General features: G+C 35.4%; 1 protein-coding gene across 1 annotated transcript in view; it reads right to left on the minus strand.

The window, feature by feature from the left end:
• Positions 1–22,418, minus strand: part of LOC110381148 (supervillin) — a 190,337-nt gene that overhangs the window by 142,291 nt on the left and 25,628 nt on the right. The window contains exon 4 of the mRNA XM_064036849.1: positions 9,999–10,113. Coding sequence (XP_063892919.1) covers positions 9,999–10,113 — 115 coding nt within the window. The remainder of the gene's footprint in view (positions 1–9,998; positions 10,114–22,418) is intronic.

Raw genomic sequence — 22,418 nt, forward strand, 5'->3', positions numbered from 1 at the left:
TGTCTCAAAAACTCCTCATATTTCAACCTCCGTTGGGGTTAAACCGTTTGCGTAAGATATTTAAAAAGATTTACACAAAAATAGCCCAAGCTATCAATATGTTAAGATGAATTATTATTAATGGCCCCCACGCGAAGATGTGGTGTATTTATAGGTTGTGTGCACTAATTTCAAAATGAGTATCCCATCAAATGAACGAGTGTAGCTCGTGTGCATCTTGACTAATATTTATGTTTGTAACCATATTAAAAATCGCTTCATATCCTTCTACTTCTATCTTATATTTATACTAACTTCTGCCAGCGGTTCCACCCGTATCCCTCTGCATGCACCCGGATAATAAATAGCCTATAACCTTCCTCCCTGAACGGGCTATCTAACACAGATTTTTCAAATTGGACGAGTAGTTCCTGAGTTGAAACAAACAAACTCTTCAGATTTATAATACATATTAGTATAGATTATTTTCATGCGCTCAGACAGCGTCATTTTAGGCTTTATCCCAGCATGACGTAGTTCATAAAACAGACTTATTCGCCCTTAAAAACACCTTTATTTTGTTCCGTAAATAATTATTTTCGGAAAGTCATAAATAACAATAGGTAAACGTAACCCGATCAAACTATGATTCACTGCTAGGCCATGGAGGAGTATATAAATCATTGGTACCATTTCCTAAGCACACACGCACACATGCATACATTTATGTACTCGTAACTATAAAGTTTCGGCCTCAATGATTCACGAACAGTTGACTTTCTGATCTATAAACATAAAAGGGCATAACTACCTTGTTGGCCTTGAGGTTACTTAGGGATGGCAGTGTCAACATTAGAATAAAAAACATTTTATAATCTTAAAAGAATAGTCAACTTCGCCAACCACAATTTGTGGTAGAAATTGCCTTTTACAAAATTATGTATTTTGTAAAAGGCAATCTTTTTAGATGAAAATCTTGGAATTGCCAAAAGAAGCTTAATTTGACTACAAGCTGATATTATTCTAGGTACGAATTATTCTAGCTTTGAATTCCTAACTAGCACCCACGTACAACGCTTTGAGCTTCAAAGGAAAGAACGATTTTCACCGAGCGAAACCTATTTTGCATGCCTTTTACTTGAACTAAAACTATCTCAATTATTTTAAACATTCTAACGTCTCAAATAAAAAGTACAGAATTTGTTCAAGTACGCGTCAACCCTGTATGAAGCTTATTTGCTGTTAAATCGTTCAGAATTTAGCGTTACTGGGACTTCTATTTACATATGCGAAGGTTGTAACATATAATCTAAAATGTAGTCTATAAAACGTATAGACATGATGAAAACAATCATCATACTTGAGTTTAATTTTCGAGAAGGAAACACAAAAGAGACACAAACAAAACAGCAAAATATTTTCGCGATTTCGCAAAGAAACTTAGCGAATTGACGAAACGGAACAATAAAAATGATACTGCTATTATACTGTTTATTTATGCAAGTACTGGCACGAAATCGCTTTGGGCCTACTGAAGCATACTCCAGGCAGACGAAATCAATTGATTGGACCACCGTCTACGGTTCGTAATCCTTGGGAAGTAATATCCGTCAGTTGATCTTTTGATGTTCAGGATACACCTCTGGGAGTCGGGGTTAATGTATTTTTAGGGAAAATAAGATCGATGGTTTATTAAATAAATATAGAAATGCCTAAGCTTTATCCCACAAGGAGCCGACTTCGAGGAAAGTTAACATAATCATTACTGTATATGAGATTTGAATTATAATTCTTCTGAAAACTATGTTAAGGTGAGTTTAAAATATTATTTTCAGTGCCTGCTTGACACGATGTACTCGTAAACAATAAGCTATAAAAATACACTGTCTAAAACATAAAGTCACCCCGTCAATACTTAAGTACAAACTTACAAAATTGTTCAGAACATAGCACTTTCCTATTAGGAACTTTGTATGGTACTCGAGTTACTACACCCGGCTTAGGTAACCTGCAACTTGAATATTGTATTATCTTGAGAGAACTTGTTAGGATGAACCGCTAGTCTACCTGGATAGTTTAGTGTACTAGAAAAGAACGCTACAATCCCCCTGGAGAATTCACCCTGGGATCTACTAAGCGTAGAACTGGTGGTAATTCAATGAAGTTAAGTGAGCGAAAATAGTTGCTGGTACGTCAATTATTCTAATGCCTTATTTTAATTGTATCTACAATGTAAAATTGTATGGCATTGATTGAGTTTCGTGTTGCTAAAATATCTTTTTAATTTGTACCCATAATGATCGCATAGCGTGTGCTTTCCAAAAGGGAATCATTTAACTTTCATTTGTCCTGTTAGTTTTGACCCAGTATCCAAGGACTGCAACCATCTGCTTTTATAAACTTCTGGTACTTTAGCGTTAGCCTTTTGAATGCAGGTTTCCCTTAGAATTTACTCCTACAATTTCTCACAGTCGGACGTATTTCTGTTGCTAAGCCATTGCTTTGCTAACATAAAAAGGATTAAAGAATTAAACTTAAGACTACGTTTTAGCACATAAAATGAAATAAAAAACCATGAATAGATCATAAATTAAATAAGCAAGATATAATTTTATTCAAATGTATTATGAGCACTCATAGCTCTGGGGGACTACTCTTAGGGCGGTTTTTCTAGAATTTCTAAGCAGTTAGCCTAAGGCGAAAAAGTAAAACCTAGTCACGTAAAGGTCAGAGCGTGCTAATCTTTTGACACACTAATTTATTATTAATGACAATGATAACATTTCGTAGCTTTTAGAAGACTGGCTGCATCAAGTAGTTCAGAAGATACATATGGGCTTTCTTGCCTAACTTACTGAGTAACGTATACAGGTACTTCTAATAACCTCAAGAGCAGACCAAACTTAGGCACATGTTATTTTCATGAAAGTAAGTAATATTCATACAATATTCAGTATTATTAGTCGTGTTTTTTTCGTAAGAGAAACGTAATTTATAACATTTTTCGCGCTTGACTTCTTTCTGATAAGTTATGACATGATACATCAGTTTTTCAAGGGGACTAAACACTAAATAATGACGCGTAAATATTCGCTTACACAGTTAACTGGTGTTAGACACGACACTTGAAATAAAAAGTAAATACCGGTGATATTTTTTGCCTACGTTAGCTTTACAGCAAAGGTTTACCACATAATATAGCGAACATTGCGGATATGTCATCAATATTTATAATCTTTTACAGCAAAGCTGAATGTAATTCACCAATATCCTGAATTTTCATAAATTGAAACTACTATGTACTTTATTGAAACATAAAATCATATTTGAAATCGATAGCTTCGAATGAGATATTCGTATTGACATTTCGAAATATCTCAGCCTTTGGCAAATTGAAGAATAATATTACGGAACATTTTTGGCTCATAGGAATTTTAACTTAGTCATGTACCCTTTTTACCGAGGAAATGATATAAAATACCTGTTAAGTCGATCCCTTCCCCGTAGAGTGAAATGTCAGGCGTAGGTGAGGATAAAGTGGCTGTATGGACCAACAACCTGCCTGCCCACGCTGACGGTGGTTAACGTATAGGAGCTAGGGAAACTTCTGGACCGATTAATGTTGAGGTATCAGAATAAGTTCATCGTGAAAATCTGCTTTACGCTCTATCATACGGAATTCCAAACAGTTTGAGGTAACTGAAAGTACCTAACCTAGAAAATAAAAAGTAGGGTTCGCAAAAGGTCTTGATAGTCGACCGATAACGTAATTAGTGCGGGAGTCTCACTGGGCTTAATTAATTTAACACTACCGTGTTTTAGACTTTAGAGGAAGACCCTAAAGTGCCTACTTTGAATAGGTAGAACAGAATCAATATTAAATTCACAGTACACGGACAGTTTAATTAAAATCGTTGCCCAATGCCACAAGTAATTTCCCGGCGTTGGAAAGCAAAGCAATATTCCCGAAATATTAAAGGATTTAGCTACAGAATCCTTGCTAAACTGACCCTGTAAACAAGAATGAAACGAGCATCTAAAGGACCATGGGCAAAAATGTATGAAGCCTGGGCTCACCCACCAACAGAGATGAGACCACTTTGAATATACTTGTAAAGCACTAAATATAAAGATTTAAACTCATTTTTGCGAAGAATCCATTGGGTTATTTTGCTATAAATATTTTTCTCCGACCATAAATAAACTAATATTCTGCAAAAAGTAATGCTGTTATGGCATTGTAGGTTTTGTTATTGAACATCTTTAACTAGTTTTAATTCCAGGTTTAATGTATACATAAAAAATAAAACAACTACTAACAGTTAAAATTATTTTTGTTAACGTTTCAATCAATACCAATAATGATGTCGTCTAAATATCCTGTCGGTGGATTAAATTGTGTGTGCCTTAGTTTCGTTATATAGATACCGAGGACAGTCCGTGGACGATTTCTTCTTTGTGCTAGAGATGGAGTCTCCTGATGTCTCCTATGGATGTTCCTGAGTTTATACGCCACCGACTTCTATGCCGATGCACCTAAGAAGAGTTTTTTTTTGCTTTTCAGTGTTTTTGGGAGTCGGTTTTATTTTTTTGTAAAAAGTTTTTTATTTTTGGCTTTTCAGTGACAAGCATAGTTGTCACTATCCGCATTTGTGGAAAGTTCTCATCAATACGAATAATATAAGCCCAAACACGAGGTAGTTTACATATTCAGTTGTCGAGTTCCCTCGACCTTCTCCGGTCTCCATCATCAGGTCAGCTCCAAACCTTCACTGTTGCATAGTGTTATCAAACGTACATCTCATTGTCAAGTTTTTAACCTATGCACGCCTACAATTTTCGAAAGTTGCCCTCGATTTCTCAGGGTTTCCATTACAGACCCTGACCTGGTGATGAAGGTGGTCCCATAATCCTAGCATAATCAAATCCTGCGAATTAGGTTTTATGTCATGAACAACCAAGCGCACTACGAATCCTAACAATTCTTTTTCTACAAAACCTGTTAAGGTGCATATCTTTTTTTTGCCATGGAATTGAAGGTAGTGCCCATAGTAAAAATTTTAGTACAAACAAAAACCTTCACAACGGCATATGCTATAACTCTGTTGGACAATGAGCCCAATTTGACTCATGGTCCTTTAAATAACTGTCATATTCCACGAACATTATCCTTGTAACGTTTACTCCGTTTCGTATGCACTTGTTTGGAGGACGAGATAGGTAAGGTTGAGACCGTGACCCACTTCAAAACTGCGTGTATTGTGGTCTGACCCACCTGTCGATCGTTCGGGTTTTGACAGCAAACTTTTGGAACCTGTTGACGTGTTTGACAGCTGCCCTTGACTTCTTGATTGGTTCATTGAAGATCGCAACGGGTTTTTCGACGAAATTGAATTCTTATTGATCGGTAGGAACGATATTTCATTGGAATTGGCTGAATAACTGATGACGGCATTATGTTTAATGGAGCTAGGGGGTTTACTTTAATCAATAAAAAATATATTCATTGACTTAAGGATGAAGGCTGCGTATGTCTATGGATAAACTAAAATGATCCCTGACCTGCGGCCAGGATATCCTCAGGAGGATATCACAGCCCTGTCAATTTGAATATAAAAATGCTAGAAATAGAGAACCGCTGCAGGAAAATTGAATGCAATAAATAATCTTATTGAGGCTGGCGCACTCGAGAACCAACAACACTACACTAGAAGTGTCATAGTTTTATTTATTTATTTATTTTTTATTTATTTATTTATTTATTTACCTCAGGCAACTAGGGCCCATAGAAAGTACAATACATACATAATTTAATATTGCAATACTTATAAACTAATACATATAAAATAACAATAACCAGCAAAACAATTTCTATTTGTTAACACGAATAGGCGGTGTCGTGTTGCACTGCGTGGTGTCGCGTAGCCTCCCGCGGAACCGCCGGAAAACGACACCTTTCGGCCAAAACGCTTCTTGGAACATGTCGAGATGCTGAGTCGGCACACGTACCACAAACGATTTGAAATTTGTGTTGTGTCTGGGCTCCAACCTCTCGACTCTTAAGGTCCAGTTCGTCTTGACTCTTATATACTCCACGATCTCCTCGACCTTCGTGGAGTGATGTAAACGCGAAACATACAGCTGCGTCGTTTTGCATTATGTTCCGTATGCACCATTCTATTATGAAGGACTTGCCAGGTAAGGTCCCAACCTTGGCCTAGTTAACGCCTGACCAGAGCGTGAGCTTCGGACTTTACGTGCATTTATTTTGCGACACCCCCACTCGGCGTATATCGAGGGAAAATACGTAAAATACACCAGCTGTTGCGATATTTTACGTTGTTTTTAGTCGATTGCTTTTCCGTTCCCACGAAGTTATCTGCATAATGCATTACTGCTTGATGAAAATGGGTTTCTGCTGACAAATACGTAGTACCAACTCAGGTGCACGCTTAAGTAACTTTTATACGTTTTTTGCATAATGGCCGAGTGGAGTCGTAGTCCCTCGTAACTGGCACGATGAAAGACCATCATAATATGAAGGCACCTGTCTAAGCAATTACGCTGCGATTTTTTTCCTGAATAAGAGGGGTTAAGAAGACTTATTTGTAAGTTTAGATATCAATACGATTTTCCACAGATAGAAAGGCCAAAGGTAATAATTTGATATCATGATACATCCCCGCGTTGTGCCTCAGGACTGCTATTAAATTACACTCGTAAAAGGACACTTCGTGGACATATTTTATGGCGAAAATATATCCATTTTATATTACCTACTCTCTTTGAAAAGCTTCCGTGGCAAAAATGTTCAGTTAGGTACTTTTTGAGTCGGGTTACTGCCGCTGTAAAAATGCTATAAACTTTTGTCTTATTCTAATTAGTGTAGAGACTCCGTAAGCGTTTTGTGAAAATGGTTTTACTTATTTTCGATCTACTAAAGACATCTTTGACTCTTCAGCTTTTTATGTGTTGGTAATAACCCTGTACATTTTTAAGAGCAGTCTTTGCAGTATTTAGATTACCATGTGGTTATTTTAAAACAAATTCAGTTTATATAGTGGAGGTCATATGCAGATTTATGACCATACTTGGATAAAACTAAAGTGGCAGTCTCTAGCTAGGGTACTGAAGTTATTTAAAGATGTTTCAGCTATTCTGTTATGTGCTTTAAGATTTAGACCGAAGTATAAAGTGCAACAATTACGAGGCTATGTCTCCTTAATGAAACATTACTTACACCACCGGAACGTACTTAGCGACGTCTTAGCTCTTGTTTCCTTGCAAACTAATGCATAAACTTGGAACTATCGTAAGTCTTAGACAAACAACCTTGTGCCATATAGCCGGCTGGCTAGAGACCACGATCATAATATTCCTGGCCCAGTGCTTCTAAATAATTCATGTTAGAAAGGCTCACACGTACGTCTCCAGTCTCGGGCCTTGCACGTCAGGTCGCTAGCTCTACCTGTGGCCTATAAATTGAACATATTTGAATAATAAATTGATACACGAACGAATTCGATGGATAAAGAAACAGACGCCAATACGGAATTCTAGTCTAGCTACCGTTTGTATAGTAAATTATGTGGAAACGTACGTCTACAAATGGTATATTATTTAACTTGAATTTTCCTTTCACTTGAGGGTAAAAAACCGCTAAAGAACCGCACCTCGGCGCAATCGATGGCTTTAATTGATACGCCAAACGAAGCGAAATTGATGGACACGCAGTTAAATTTTCTATCCAATTAATCTGTTACGATTCACTGTGACACGATACAATATACTTTCTGAGAACTATTATTATCGTTATGACAGAACATCATTTGATTCTTTTTTTATGATCAACTGCGTTATGTTAATGAAGTACAATTATTGATATCTCAAAAAGACAAATCGCGGGTTAACCGTTTTATGGATTTTATAGCAACTTACACTTATTTAGGATGCAAATACCTCTTTTCTACAATGAGCTCGAACAGAAAGCATAACAAGGTGGATTAGTAATTAATGAATTCCATTACGTTTTTAACGATACTAGAAATGGTACCAATCAACAATTACACATAACATCGAACACGATACTGAGAATCCGTTGAACACAACTAATTCCTTGAATTAGGAATGCTGGAAGTGAAAACGTACTTTCCATTAGCAGAGCGTACAGACTCTATAGAGCCTAAATAATTTGTAGCAGATTACGTCTGTGTATGGTTCGAATTTGAATGCAAAGGGTACGAGGCTAAGGTAACGTTTGCCAATAATCACGATAACAATAGGGTTGCCTTATCCAGATGTAGCTCGGCCATCTGGGAAAAATAACAAGCAATACGTTTATGTAAATCGACGTTCACGGTTGTGAATATGAAACTATACAGAAAATAACATTGGCAATTTAAACTGAACTGTAGAACTTTTTAGGTATTCTACAAAGCTAAAATGTAACAGACAATCTGCATATTTCTACGATCTTTCGTTAAATACAGGGAGTTTAAACTGTCTATTTAATCCGCCCACTTTAAATTCGGGGAACAGATTCAGCGAGTTTAAATTTGCAAAATTGGGCGGATTCATGTAACGATAGGTAAGTATATATGGGTTCGCAAGCGTGACGTATACATGGGCTGTCTAAAAGGGACGTTTGGAACTTTCAACCCTACGCTCGGCGGGTGTTTGGCGTGTCAACGTGACTGCGGTCACGGCCGGGCGGTAGCACGCAGAAATAGACTGAGGGCGTATGTTTGACAGGTTAAACGCATTGTTATTTGGATGTCACCTGGTGAGAGATGCGTGTGGGACATCTGGCTTTAGCACGCTCACGTTATGGCAAACTCTCTGCCTACACACTCTGATCAGACCCTAATAAAATGAACAGGAGTTTTGAAGTGCTCTTCCGTTTACAGATTGCGTCGACTTCCGATGACATTTTGGATGGTTCATTTTTATTTCATGTCACAAAAATCATGAGGAAAGGTAACTTGATATAAAAATGAGTTAAAAATGTATCAAACTTATCAAAGTTGTGTGGGCCAGACAAAAATAGAAAAAGTTTGATCTAGTCATCCGAAGCAAATCCTTTTTCAGCAAAAATAGATTTAGTACAACTTTATTCTATTGGCAGAACATTATTTATTTATATAAACTTTAGCTTCCCGTCCTGATACCTTTATATAGACCATAAGTCTGATATGCGAGTCATAGAAAATCATTTTTTTTATTTATCCAGATAAAATCTGGAATTTTATTAAATATGTACAAAAATTACTTTTCTACAGATTTATTATATGTATAGATGTTCGGACAGAAAAAGGGTTCTTTGGACCCCCACAACTTTATAAAAAAAACATTCAACAAAACACTTTGAATCAAACATAAACACTAAAAGCTTATTTTATCTCAACCCACCACTGAGCAATTACGGGTCTTAAATACCCTTAAAAACATAAAAGTAAAAAATTACGAGATATTCTAATTATAGTATTAAAACAAATGGAAGGTCATGATTTCTGCAGGGGCTAAGTGTGAACAGTAAAATCCGTTGCGACGCCAATTTGTCACGAAAGAATTTTAAACTGTGCGATAATTTACGAAATCCTTTACGGCATACAGCGTCAAGAGTACCATTTTGTCGAAACGAAACGAAATTAACTGCGAGACAAATGGTGACAGTGAGAACGTGTGAGTTTTGTTTTGAGTTTGCGTCTGCATGTTAACCGTTAATCGCCATGTATTTTACAATGTATTTAACTTTATGTATGTGAATTTTGATAGTACTTTTTGTTCGCATTCAGAAAGTTTCCCAAATTACTTATATTGCAATTTTCTCTTCGAGTCCAAAAATACGATATTCAATCACCTACTGACACATACCTATTCTTCGCTAACTTCAGAACCTTAATTCCGAAAAAATTGGCATCAAACGGCCGACTTTAAAAACTGATATTAAAATTCCTCTTCCGTCAACACTTTGACACTATAGAAAACTCAAACTACCACACTTATAACTAAGTACTCACCAGCAGCATCAGTGTTAACGGTAGGCTGCGCAAGAGTTCGTTTCGGCGTGCTGGCAGTGCGCGGTGACGGCTGCGCGCGCCTGCACGGAGGTGTGCACTCCGGTCCATTTGGACGCTGAAACAATGCAAATAAAATATTTAGACACAAGTCAGTAATCAAAAGAATTAAACTAAATAATGTTAAACATGGTAGGGGTTAAAGAATTTAACAATTTAGCATTCCTTTCCTGTTTCGGAATTCAATTCGAATTTGTACAAACTACTGAGAACGATTTTGTAATGTTTGTATTATTTGCTAAATAAACGTTACATTTTGAATAACACAGTGATAATGCACATTACATAATTAGTTATAAAATATATAAAACAAAACATAATGCTTGATTGGCAGAAACTTTTAAGCACTTAAAATTGAGTGTATTAAGCCTTAAGTCTGATAAAGGATAAATTATTGACCATTCAGGTTTATTTTATATTTTATCTACGAAGGATTTTAAGAGATTGCATGTATCTAATCTATTAACGAATTAACATTCCTTGTACATAATAAAAAACGTTAAAGTTAAAAAGAACAACTGCATAAATTCATTAACTCAAATTAATTCATAATAATTCTCCGTTTCAAAAGTCGAATTAAATATAATATTTCTAAACAGAATTAAATGCCAAGTATTTCTTTATAATAAGTCGTTTAAATTTTCATTATTACTTTTAAGCTTATTTGCTCAATCATAAAAAGTCGTGGTGGCCTAGTGGGCAAAGAACCAACCTCTCGAGTATGAGGGCGCGGGTTCGATTCCAGGTCAGGCAAGTACCAATGCAACTTTTCTAAGTTTGTATGTACTTTCTAAGTATATCTTAGACGCCAATGACTGTGTTTCGGATGGCACGTTAAACTGTAGGTCCCGGCTGTCATTGAACATCCTTGGCAGTCGTTACGGGTAGTCAGAAGCCAGTAAGTCTGACACCAGTCTAACCAAGGGGTATTGGGTTGCCCGGGTAACTGGGTTGAGGGGGTCAGATAGGGCAGTCGCTCCTTGTAAAGCACTGGTACTCAGCTACATCCGGTTAGACTGGAAGCCGACCCCAACGTAGTTTGGGAAAAAGGCTCGGAAGATGATTGCTCAATCATAAAAGAAAATCGGACCGTGAACTTGAGACACCCTTGACCTCAAGAGTTAAGACTTTGAACTGAAGTACAATAATTATAAATTATTTACTCATTCTCAAGTATAATGAAGGACTACTTAATAATTTGTAAAGATCCCTTCTGAAATAATAGAGATAAAACGTTAGTCTAAGAGTATATAATAGGCTTGTCTCTCAGTGTGATCCATCAATGAAATTAATTGAATTGTTGTGATGATGGCATTACTTATTGAGAATTCTTGGTATCTGATAGCATAATATGGGAGATTAATAACCCTAATAGAGATGAAGTTCGATCATTAGATTACAATGAAAGCGTTTACGCCAATTTGTTTTGCCAAAACTACGTAAAGGGATAAAAGACCATACATTTTTGATACCTACTATGTACATTTACAGTATTTAATCCGTGATTCAATTACAATTATTTACCCACAATTAATAGCCTTTTCGTCTAACAAATTAGTCAAATAAAGCCTTGAGGTCCAACCAGAGCGTCAAAATAACCGAAAATAAATTATTATTTAAAATAAATTATTATCTGATACAGCCATTGACTTACGACATTAAAGTTTTGAACCGTACTGAATATAGAAAATAAATACTGCCTAAACCACTTACCATTTTATTTATTTTATACTCCTTAAAGTAAATTCTCATATTGGCAACAGAATGACTCTTTAACTTTATGCGTTACATAGAATTAAGAGTCCGAATCACTTATTCACTTCACGTCTGACTATTGTACGTTTATACCTAAAAGTTAAATGATAAGCTCATAGCTCTTAATGATGTCATGAATACAACCTTTGAAGAATTTGTAGTGCGTAAGTGTGCCTACAAAAAATATATTTAAGACCCGAAATGAAAGATTTGGCATTTGTGCCTACTCAGCGGTTTTAATAATGCAAAAGTAGGTTTTTTTTTTAAGATTACTTTGCTTAAATAATATGATCAATGAAGATTGTGATTGCGTGTGTTTGTTACTTGTTCACGCGCACGTCAACGGATTTTGTGAAAACTAGGCAGCGATATATGTAGTTGATAAATCAGAATAACATAAAGGCAACTTTTTATTCGGGTGCGGAAAGTTATTCCCTACAAAATCGGGTGAAACCGCTGACGAAAGCTAGTACTAGAATAATTATTTGGAGTAGCATCCCAAGTTCAGCGAATGTAACAGCTGTGGCGTCTGTTCATTACAGGTTTCTAGTTAAGTTCGCTTGATAGAGACCGCCTATGTTTGACTAGCAAGGTGCATACAGTGTTTGATTGGAAACTTAAACTTAGACTGGATCTAGAATCCCGCTTAACTTGCACAACTAGTATTAACTCGTTACTAAGAAAATCAAAACTGTTCTTGTAGTTGAAATAGGTATTGTTGGAAAGATTAATTAACTGAATACGAAAACCGACAAAGAACTTCAAAAAACAATAAAAACAGTCAGCGAACTTTAGTGAGTAGCCCTTTTTGCGTAGGGTTTCCCATTACCTCTCCAACTTAGTTGGCAAGGAAACATCGAAAGAACTTATGTAATTAAGGGTATTCGCAAATGTTTACTCTGCCCCGGGTACCGCAAACTGCCTTAATTCGCCCGAAAAATATCCGCAGCTCTTACTTAGACAGATTAAATTAATCTACTTCAGGTCACCCTTTTCTAAGAGTATATTTAAGCTCAAGGATTCTTGGCGATATTAAAATTCTAAGAAGACCATGGATCGTAAATTGTGAAGTGAAAGACTAATAATGACTCAAATATTAATTTTCTGTACAAAGTAAAACTTGACTATCAAACTAATATCAAAGTTCGATATACCTATTAGTGCTTGAAGAAAATTCAACACTGGATGGCTAAACTAACACAAAAGTGGAGCCTAATATTGACAAACTCATACACCGGTTTGAGACATAGAACAATGTGCGTAGGACAAAGTTTCGAGAGCCTATTTACTGGCAGGCTAAAACCGTGTTATGTTAAACAATTTTCTGCAAAACTTTGATACAAATTCCTCCGTAGACATGTCAAGGAGAGGAATTAGACATTTGGAACCTGGTTATCTAGGCCGCTAGGTTGTAGATAATAGTTACCTACTCAAAAAATTCGACGAATTATGTCAAGGATGAAATTATTACAATTCCTGTGAGACAAAATTAGATTACGTAGGACCTATGACAACAAGGGAAGGCAAGAAAGATCGTTGAGAAATCGGTAAAGATAAATAAGTGTTTAAATTATGATTGTTAATTTGCTGAATGCGAACTCCAGAAAAGGCCAAATTAGGGTTACAAGTCAAAGCTGTGGGAGGATGTGGGCTTAATAGACTGATAATATTGTTTGCACAGTAAAAAGACAATCAAGTTAATTTAACAACTTATGCAATATCAACAATATTTTTAGTGGATCAGGGAGATTTTGAACATTATTATGGAATTTCTGATATCAATTAAAATTACATAATATAGGTACGTTTGAAGAACTAAAGGTTTAAACAACTCGAGTGTTATAACACTAACATGATAACTTATCAACAGGCTTAATAAAACAAACCACTCTATTTTATCGCTAACACAAAACAAGTTAAATTAGTTCTAAATCTGCGAACAATGTAAGCTCGCAAACTAGATGTTTCGAAACCGCTTAGATCTCGGTCTGTGGCAGGACAACCTTCAACGGCTAGATAGATTGTCTGATCTACGTAACTTAAGCCAACGAACTATCTGCTCTATGCAAATTTGTAATACTAAACTTAGATATCAAGTATTCGGTACTTGAAGTTTGAACGCGTTCAATCGAATTGAGCTGTAAAATTATGCAACGATTATAACACTGGGTTTGGATATGATTGAATTGATACTTTTAAAATAAAATATGGCTAAAACTTCTCAAATATTAATCTCGTTATAATGTAAGCAGATTATGATTGATTCAATAAACTTTGTTTAAATAAAATGGTATTTTGACTGTCAGTCAACTTACAGTCAATCACAAATTCACTTAGTTAAATATTAATCAGTTGAAAACAGTAGAATGAGGGATTTTATGTGCTTAACTTTGTACCCTTGTCCATTAGCTGTTGACAACATAATGCTGAGTCGAATCCGCAGGATTAGTTAAATGAAAACTTTTATTTAATGTGGCTTTTGGTAGTTACTATCAGACTTAGAATAGACGGAGTATTTTTAGACATTTAGCAATTAAATTTCAACTAAGAATATTATTTTCATTTTAGCTTGTACAACAGGTAGTTTAAATATGTATATTATCCATAAGCTGCAAAACAAGCTATAAATTAGTGACACAATATCGCATGTTATATTTAAAGTAGCACGCACACATACCTCAAGTTTTAATAACTCTTTAATTACTCGATACGTAAATAAGCAGACACATAACAGCAGTTATTTCTTAGGATTGCTTTAATTTTATGTTCCAATAAAGCGTTAAATCCAACCACTAGTAGGGTGGTACAACATTTTCAGTATAATTAGCTGTCATAGTATATTACTTCGATAATAAACAAGTGAAATTATGGACAAATTATAGTGGTTATTTTACTGCTTATTGAATACTGGAAATATTTGAATAATTAACATGTTTTTCTCATTGAAAAATACGTGCCTACTTTCTAGAAGAAAAAAATACAAGTAATATATGCTACCTGTATTGCATACTTACAAGTTTAACGATTAATCTCTCTTGATACAATATGGAAGAATTTTAATATGTATCTACCTATTTACGTTGTAACTAAGAGAAAATCCACTAATGAGTGACCTATCACGATTTTACTAAAGGACGCTTTATTTACCAAGGGACTACTAAATATATGGAACGTTCTGTCACTATGGAAACTTAAGATTTCTTACTTAGGTAGGACTTAGGTAGGTTAGGGTGATGGATATTTGTCAGAAAGTATTCTGATATCACGCCTCCTTTATAAGTTCTAAGATGAAACCGAATTACTAATTAAGATGTTGGCGCGAAGGGGCTTGGCGCCTATTATGAGGCTTAAATATACTATTCAATGGAACAGTGTAGGCCGAAAAACACAGCTCAAAACCCACATTCATTGAGTAATATCCCTATCTAGAATAAGATCTAGCTATTACTAAAAAGAGAAGGGTTATTTAATGATAGAAACTGCCTACATCTTTTAGGCGATAGCATTGCCAGATGGTCTTAACCTATTTTTGAATTGGTTAGTGGGAAACTAAATAGATTGATTTTCAATATTAAATTGTAATAACTGTGATTTCGAGCTGGACTAATGGTCACACCCAGATACATTTAATGGTTACTTAAGCCGTTCCTTAGTGCAGGATTTCTTTGAGAATCTGTGACTAAGGAGTGACTTAAGTAATCATTAAATGTCTCTGAGTGCAGGGGTTAGACAGATTTCCAAATTCATCTTCCTTTAAATCCATGTAACTGAAAATAACCTTCCGATAGATTTCTAACTTCACAAAGTATAAATAAAACTGTAATCTATTTGATAGAGTGCAACATAATTTCCTCCGAGACAAGAGCGTCACGACGGCACACTTAATTCACCATACAAGGCGTCATTCACGAGGTTACTGATTAACTTCTACTTCCGACAACAATACCCGTATTCACTTATCGGTTAATTCAATGTCGTCTAACAAAACGGAAACGTTATACTGAAAGTGGTGGTAATAGATTTCTAAATACGTTAACTTTGTTGTAATTACGGCAACAAATTGGATAGGTGATAAGTATCATGACATCATTAGTGGTTATGAGGACATTAAAATATTATCAAAACAACTGCACAGTATTTAAGACAACCAACTTCAAAAAAACGTCCAAAACAAGATAAAACCGACATAACTTTCAATCACTGTTTCAAAACACAAACCATTTAAACGTAACTATTACACAGAACCATAACATAGAAAATATATACAATCGCACATAAATCACGATACAAACGGCAATAGAGACATGCGCAGACGCCGATGCGCGTAAACACGCGCGGAGTGGGTTCGCAACTGCGATATGGAGTCACGAGCGGCGCGAGCGCACCTTCTTTCACTTCGGTACGACCATTCATAAGGTGATACTTCATTTGTATTGAACACCTGGTTACAATGTGACAAGAATTGAAGGATTTTTCCCTATCAAAATTAAAATTACAAACAAACATTTAAATGAAAATGGAAAAGAATATGATGATGTATTTATGTAGTCGTGACTTAAAGATGGAGTAATACAAATATAGGAGAGTATCAATACTCATACAATGTTTATTGCGTAATAATCAGAAACACGCTTGCCAAACAATATGATTTCATTGGCACTTTCCCCACAAAATACTTTATTGCAGCGGATATGATGGTGACAATGACAGATAAGTTTAGTCGATTGCGTGGGGGCATCGGGTTTGATTTAACAAAATGGACGATTATCGATTTTGTCAAGTTCAGATTAAATATTTCTGCATTTGATACAAAAATCTGCCATGTTTGATGACTTTGATAAAAAGACTTTCATACAGAGTATCAGATAGGAAATTGGCAATTACATCGATCAGGTACTTGCAGGTACATATGTACATCATCATTATATAATCATGACTTTATACAATAAACATACATCATGCTAATTAAATTTCTATACGCTCATGATGTCACTAAGTGCACGCTTCTGCTAATTATTCTAATATGGCGTGCAATTAAAATACCACTTCCTAGTACTGGTGAAAATTAACCAAAGATACTTGCACGGAAACCGGAACGGGTTTAATATTCATTTGTAACGTTTTAACGGTTAAATGGGTATTAGAACACACGTGCAGAAAGTAAGGTCAATCATCCACAACCCTTCTATAAATCGGGAAAAAAATGTTCACAAATTAATGGGACAATGGACACAAATCTTTTCGAGTGATGATCTAAGTAGAATTACTCAGTCTAAGAGATAAATATTGAATCCCAAAAAATACTCCATGACCAATATAATAACTAATGTAAATAAATGGTCCATTTATATTACAATTGAGGTCAAACGCGTAATGACCACAACGGATTTCACGGTAACATACAGGATTAGGCAGATACCACGATTTGCATTACCGAGATAGATGTTCGGACAGTCGGTGACAAAAGCTGTTAGTAGTTAATACGTATTATATTGACACAATGCGGTTAATAACTAAGTACATTGTAGTAAATAGGATGAGTAGTATACAACCTGTGGTTTATTGGACTGATTGCGGTTGATGTCAAAACAAAGAAAACCTGGTTTTTACATAGGTTTATGAGTTGCACGAAGTTTTAAGGACACTCCAGGTAGAATGTATAGACAAGGCATTTTTTCGATACATAATACTTAGAATATGTCATTACTTTAACAGTTGACATAGGTCCATATACTTCATACCCACGCCTTAATGATCATCAATATAAATAAGAATGATTCAACGTAATAAATACCAAATCATAGTATTTATATTAGAATGATCTCAGCTACTTAGAATAAAAATAATAACAGATGACATGACAGCAGGTTAGGAAAAAAAAACTTGAGTATGAAGCTGCACACTAACACACAAAACACGTCATACATACTGACTTTATTCACTTATATCATTAACTCTATGAAGACTTAGCAGATGAAAAAACAAAAACCTACCATATCACCAATATAAAAAAAAGGATTATGCTCTGAATACCAACTAAAATATTCGTGGGAAATGAGATCAGCAAAAAAAAAAACATTAACCTTCAACACGGCTGATCATAAAAATAATCATTATTATAATGCATTACACAAGAGAGATTACAAAAAAGTAAAAGTAACACCTTCGCAAGTGTAACATAAGAAAAAATACGCATGCATAAGTTAAGAGAATGATACACAATATTATTCTAGTTTGCGAAAAAGAAACGAACAATAAGACGAACACTAAACTCGAAAGATTAAGAAATTCTGATAAAATAATCTTTCTTAATCTGCTTTTAAAAATTCACATTTCATCTTGGAGACCTAAGAATTTGTAAATTCTTGCTAGTGTAACATTTACAAAGGTTTTCTTGAAAAGTGATAACGCAATGAATTTTTTTGTAATTGTGGCAGAGTTGGTGGTTCGCTATTTACGCATTGATCATAAATAATTTGGTAGGTAGGAGCTTTAAGCGAAAGCGTAATTTATGAAAATTGAGGTACAATATAATGGGAGGGATCAACGTCAGACAAAATGCAATTAATTTCGTGTTCAGCTCATGTGCGATGGATTGTATCAAAATATGAACATTTATTGCGGCTGTTTTTAGCACAATTTAAGCCTGAGTATCAGCGGTAATGATGAATGATAGTCAAATGAAATATCTGCCAGACTGACCATGTCAGCAAAAAAAGGTCTTCTATGAACATATTGTTTAAGGCTGTATCAATAAAAGGGCAAATCGTCAGAGTTCAGGTTTAAACTGCCAAACTCAACAACGTGTAGTAGTAGTGGTTATAGCAGATGCAGAACCGCTAGACCATCGAGATAAATTCTAATCATTTTACCATCAATATACACGGATTTAACACAAAAACAAATAGAAAGCAATATCGACATCCAGTCAGTCATGCACTAATTATACAATATGAACTAGAGCAAAATCCATGAAAGTTAAAGTCTATACTTAGCCAACCCGTTAAGGGGGCGACAGAATCAGTGCGAAATAACGATACATCAATTAAAGACAGGCTACCAACATGTCTAACCAAGCGAATACAAAATAAAATCACGCAACGGACTAACAACTACGGTATTTGATTAAAATATTTGCGGTGACAGTCTAACGTGACGAATGTGGGAATCGGAATGCATTATTTGGACGTGAATGCAATGCTCCGATCTCACGGATCGTTGGAAGGTGTAAAAATATAAGAATCGCACGGCAACTTGTTTGTGTATTCTGCCAGGCAGTTTCGTAATATACTCATAATCAATATTGCTGTTATCTTGGCAACACAACTAATTAATCATCTGTCTAGACACTTAATATTGAGTGCCAAGTATGATGACCTGAGTTGGATCTTAAACGCAAGAAAACTTGAATTGCTTTTTCTATTCCTTAATAGCTGAACAGAGTTTACATCAGTTCAGTGCGGACAAACAGGACTCATTTGGGCTCCGTGTTTCAACTAAGAAATGAAAAATTCCCCACAGACCCAATCCTTAGCATTCTCTTGCAACTTCTAAGACGATGAGGCAAAATACAGATACTCAGATGTAGTATTCCTTACCACGGATCACAATCCCTTTGAGAGTGAACAAGGCAATATTTCATACATTTTGTATTGCCGTCAACTGACAACGGACGGATTAGAGTGTATCAAGCTATTGTACAATTCCTTTTCTTGTTTCCAGTGATGCAGTACAATGTGTGTAAGACTATATTGTACGAGTAATAGGGAAGATACTATATGAAACGGATTTTCGACTCTTTGAAATTAACATTTGAGTGAAGACATAATATATTAAAAATCAATACACAAACATTACTGTTGCAACATTGTACATACTTCTTTAGAGATAATTTTTAAACAGCGTTCATCTTCTGTTATTCATACATTTATTGGTAAATAATATTTTGATTTTGTTTGTTTGTAAATAATATTTACTACAGATTCATGCATTAAAACAAACAAAAACAGCAGTGCAACATAGTCTTGTAAGAGTCAATTTCCATATAAATTACCAAGTACTTACTTTACTAAGTACTTACTTTGGTAATGATTACGGATCACAGTTGCATTTAGATGGATAGGTAACCATTATTTAAGCTAGCTTTAATGGATAAGTATTAGCACTTGCTTCATTAATACAAACCCTCGTGAGAAGGTGTATATCAAGACGTTTGATAGATTCAAGTCACTAAGATATTTGCGAGTCATTAGCTGGAGCATCTACATGGCTAATTATATATTTAGCAAGGACGAGCATGTCAGTCGGAGCAATGCGTCGTTATCCTAATTGAGTTGAGTGCAGACTGACATATCCTGACATCTATTGCTAAATGTAAATCAGTGTTGGTTTCGCATAGTACTGATCTGTTTACATGCATGAGCGATTGATTAGAACCTGCCAACAAACTGGTCATAAAATTATCAGGACGAAATACGCCATTTACTTACGATAACCAAGCCATAATCAGACATGAATTGATGCACATTGTTCAAATCGGGGATTTAACAACTGATAATGTTTCGATTATCGATATAGTTACATGGTGCAAGTCAAAGTAACAGAATGAAATAATATGAATACAAAGCCAGCTTTCAATATTCAATCCTCAAACAAAACGGCACATATCGTTGTAAGTAAAAGGCCGTATACTTAACCATCGTAACCAAATAAGAATTGATCTCGCAATGGGGTGACGAGGTCGGCGGCATGTCAGGACTTGCAGACAACACAATACAATCGATTAACACTGGAGGCGCTACCAAAATTGGCGTTGTTTCACTCAACCGGCTTATCAAGACACTTCTTTATTTACGTAACACGCCAAAAACGACCTTATTATCATATGAAATAAGACATAAGAATGTTAGCGACAGTCGTTTTTGCGCCGGTCGAAAGTCACCATTTAAGGTCGATGGTGCATTCGGTAGCGTGGGAGGCCATGTAATGAAATTACAATACTTTAAAAGTTTATTTTTTGCCATGCTTACTTAAGAAATTACGATTCCGAATCAAGGCGTTCAAGTACCGAACAATGGTGATGGCTTGTCAGAAATTTAACCGCAAAAAAAAACTGAAATTCTCAATCGCTTTATCGATACAAGGAATCTTATATAACATTATAACTCACAGAATATCTGACGCAATTTATCGTAATTTCTTTGAATAAATTCATTTCAAAAGAAAACAAACTTGAGCACGAAACGCCACTGAAAGTTTTCAGGAACCAGTAACTTTTCAACATTATTTAGAGCAGGAAAAAAACAAATTATTTATTTTCTGGAAAACATTGCGACATTTTTAAGCATTATTCTTTTATGTCCTCAAACATTTGTATTCAATAGAATTGTACCCTTGAACTTCTAGGCTTCGGTAAACAAACAATAGAAAAAACTTACAATGACCTAAACAGATGTTTATTTTTCGTCTATCCTAAAAAAGGAACTATAACAAGACAATGGCATAGTATTCAAGTCTCCCAGCTAAAACACCGGTTTCGTCGCAAGCTCGTTTATCTAGGCCTCGTCACCCATTTATGGTGGTCAAATGAAGCGTCGATAATTTACATGTAATTTCACGACATCGCCATATGCAGCCATAGGTACTTGACCCGATTGCCAAGTTGCATTCGAGACGACTATGTTCATGCGGGGGACACAGTGGTCTAGAATGAAATTCTAAATGTGAATTATCGTTATTTGAGATGTACTTGTATCTAAGTCATCATCATCTCCCGAGCCTTTTCCCAACTATGTGTAACCAGATGCGTCTGAGTACCAGTGTTTTACAAGGAGCGACTGAGAAGTATCTAAGTATGAGAAGAAAATTTCACAAGCACTATGTATCTAAAATACATGAGTAGACTAAATACAAAAGATAACGTCAGCCTTGGGTGGCACCTCTCCATGATTAAAAATAAAAATATCGACAAATACAAAGCAAGAATTTATTCAAAAAAGGGCCTTAAATTAACACATACTTTCCATCGATTTCCGATCACGTATAATCATACCATAAACGTTTTAAGACATAATAATGGTAATTTCAAGCAATAAGGAAAGCTTCGGACACTTTACAAACATTGTGCAGTGAAAAAAACAGGCTTCCAAGTAAATACGGCAATTACATAATACGGCCAAGTGGGCCTTGGGTGTAACGAGAAAGAATAAATAAGAATTAATATGATAGTCACGTTTTTTTATGATGATTATCATGCTGATAATCGAAGGCAGAGGTGAAGGTTTCTGGATATTATGGCCATTTTTTACGCTATGACTCCGTGGGTGCAGTTCAGGGCAATTAACTTGTTGGTTATTTATATGGATGTTTCATTGATGCAATAGTCGCGAGTAGGATAGATGGGCTGTGTGCAATTTGATCAAAGTTATATCAGGATTTATCCATGAAGAATTTCTCAATAGTTGATCGCAGTCTGGACACTTCATAAGGCCAGTGGAGCTGGTTTTTGGCATATCACATATTTTAGGACTTCTTTAAACATAGGGCTACGAACTCATGTCACAATTTAAAAATTATACCTGTTGCCTGAACTCGAAACAAAATAAAAAC

This window comes from Helicoverpa armigera, chromosome 11 (assembly GCF_030705265.1).
Source record: "Helicoverpa armigera isolate CAAS_96S chromosome 11, ASM3070526v1, whole genome shotgun sequence".
Classification (NCBI taxonomy): domain Eukaryota; kingdom Metazoa; phylum Arthropoda; class Insecta; order Lepidoptera; family Noctuidae; genus Helicoverpa; species Helicoverpa armigera.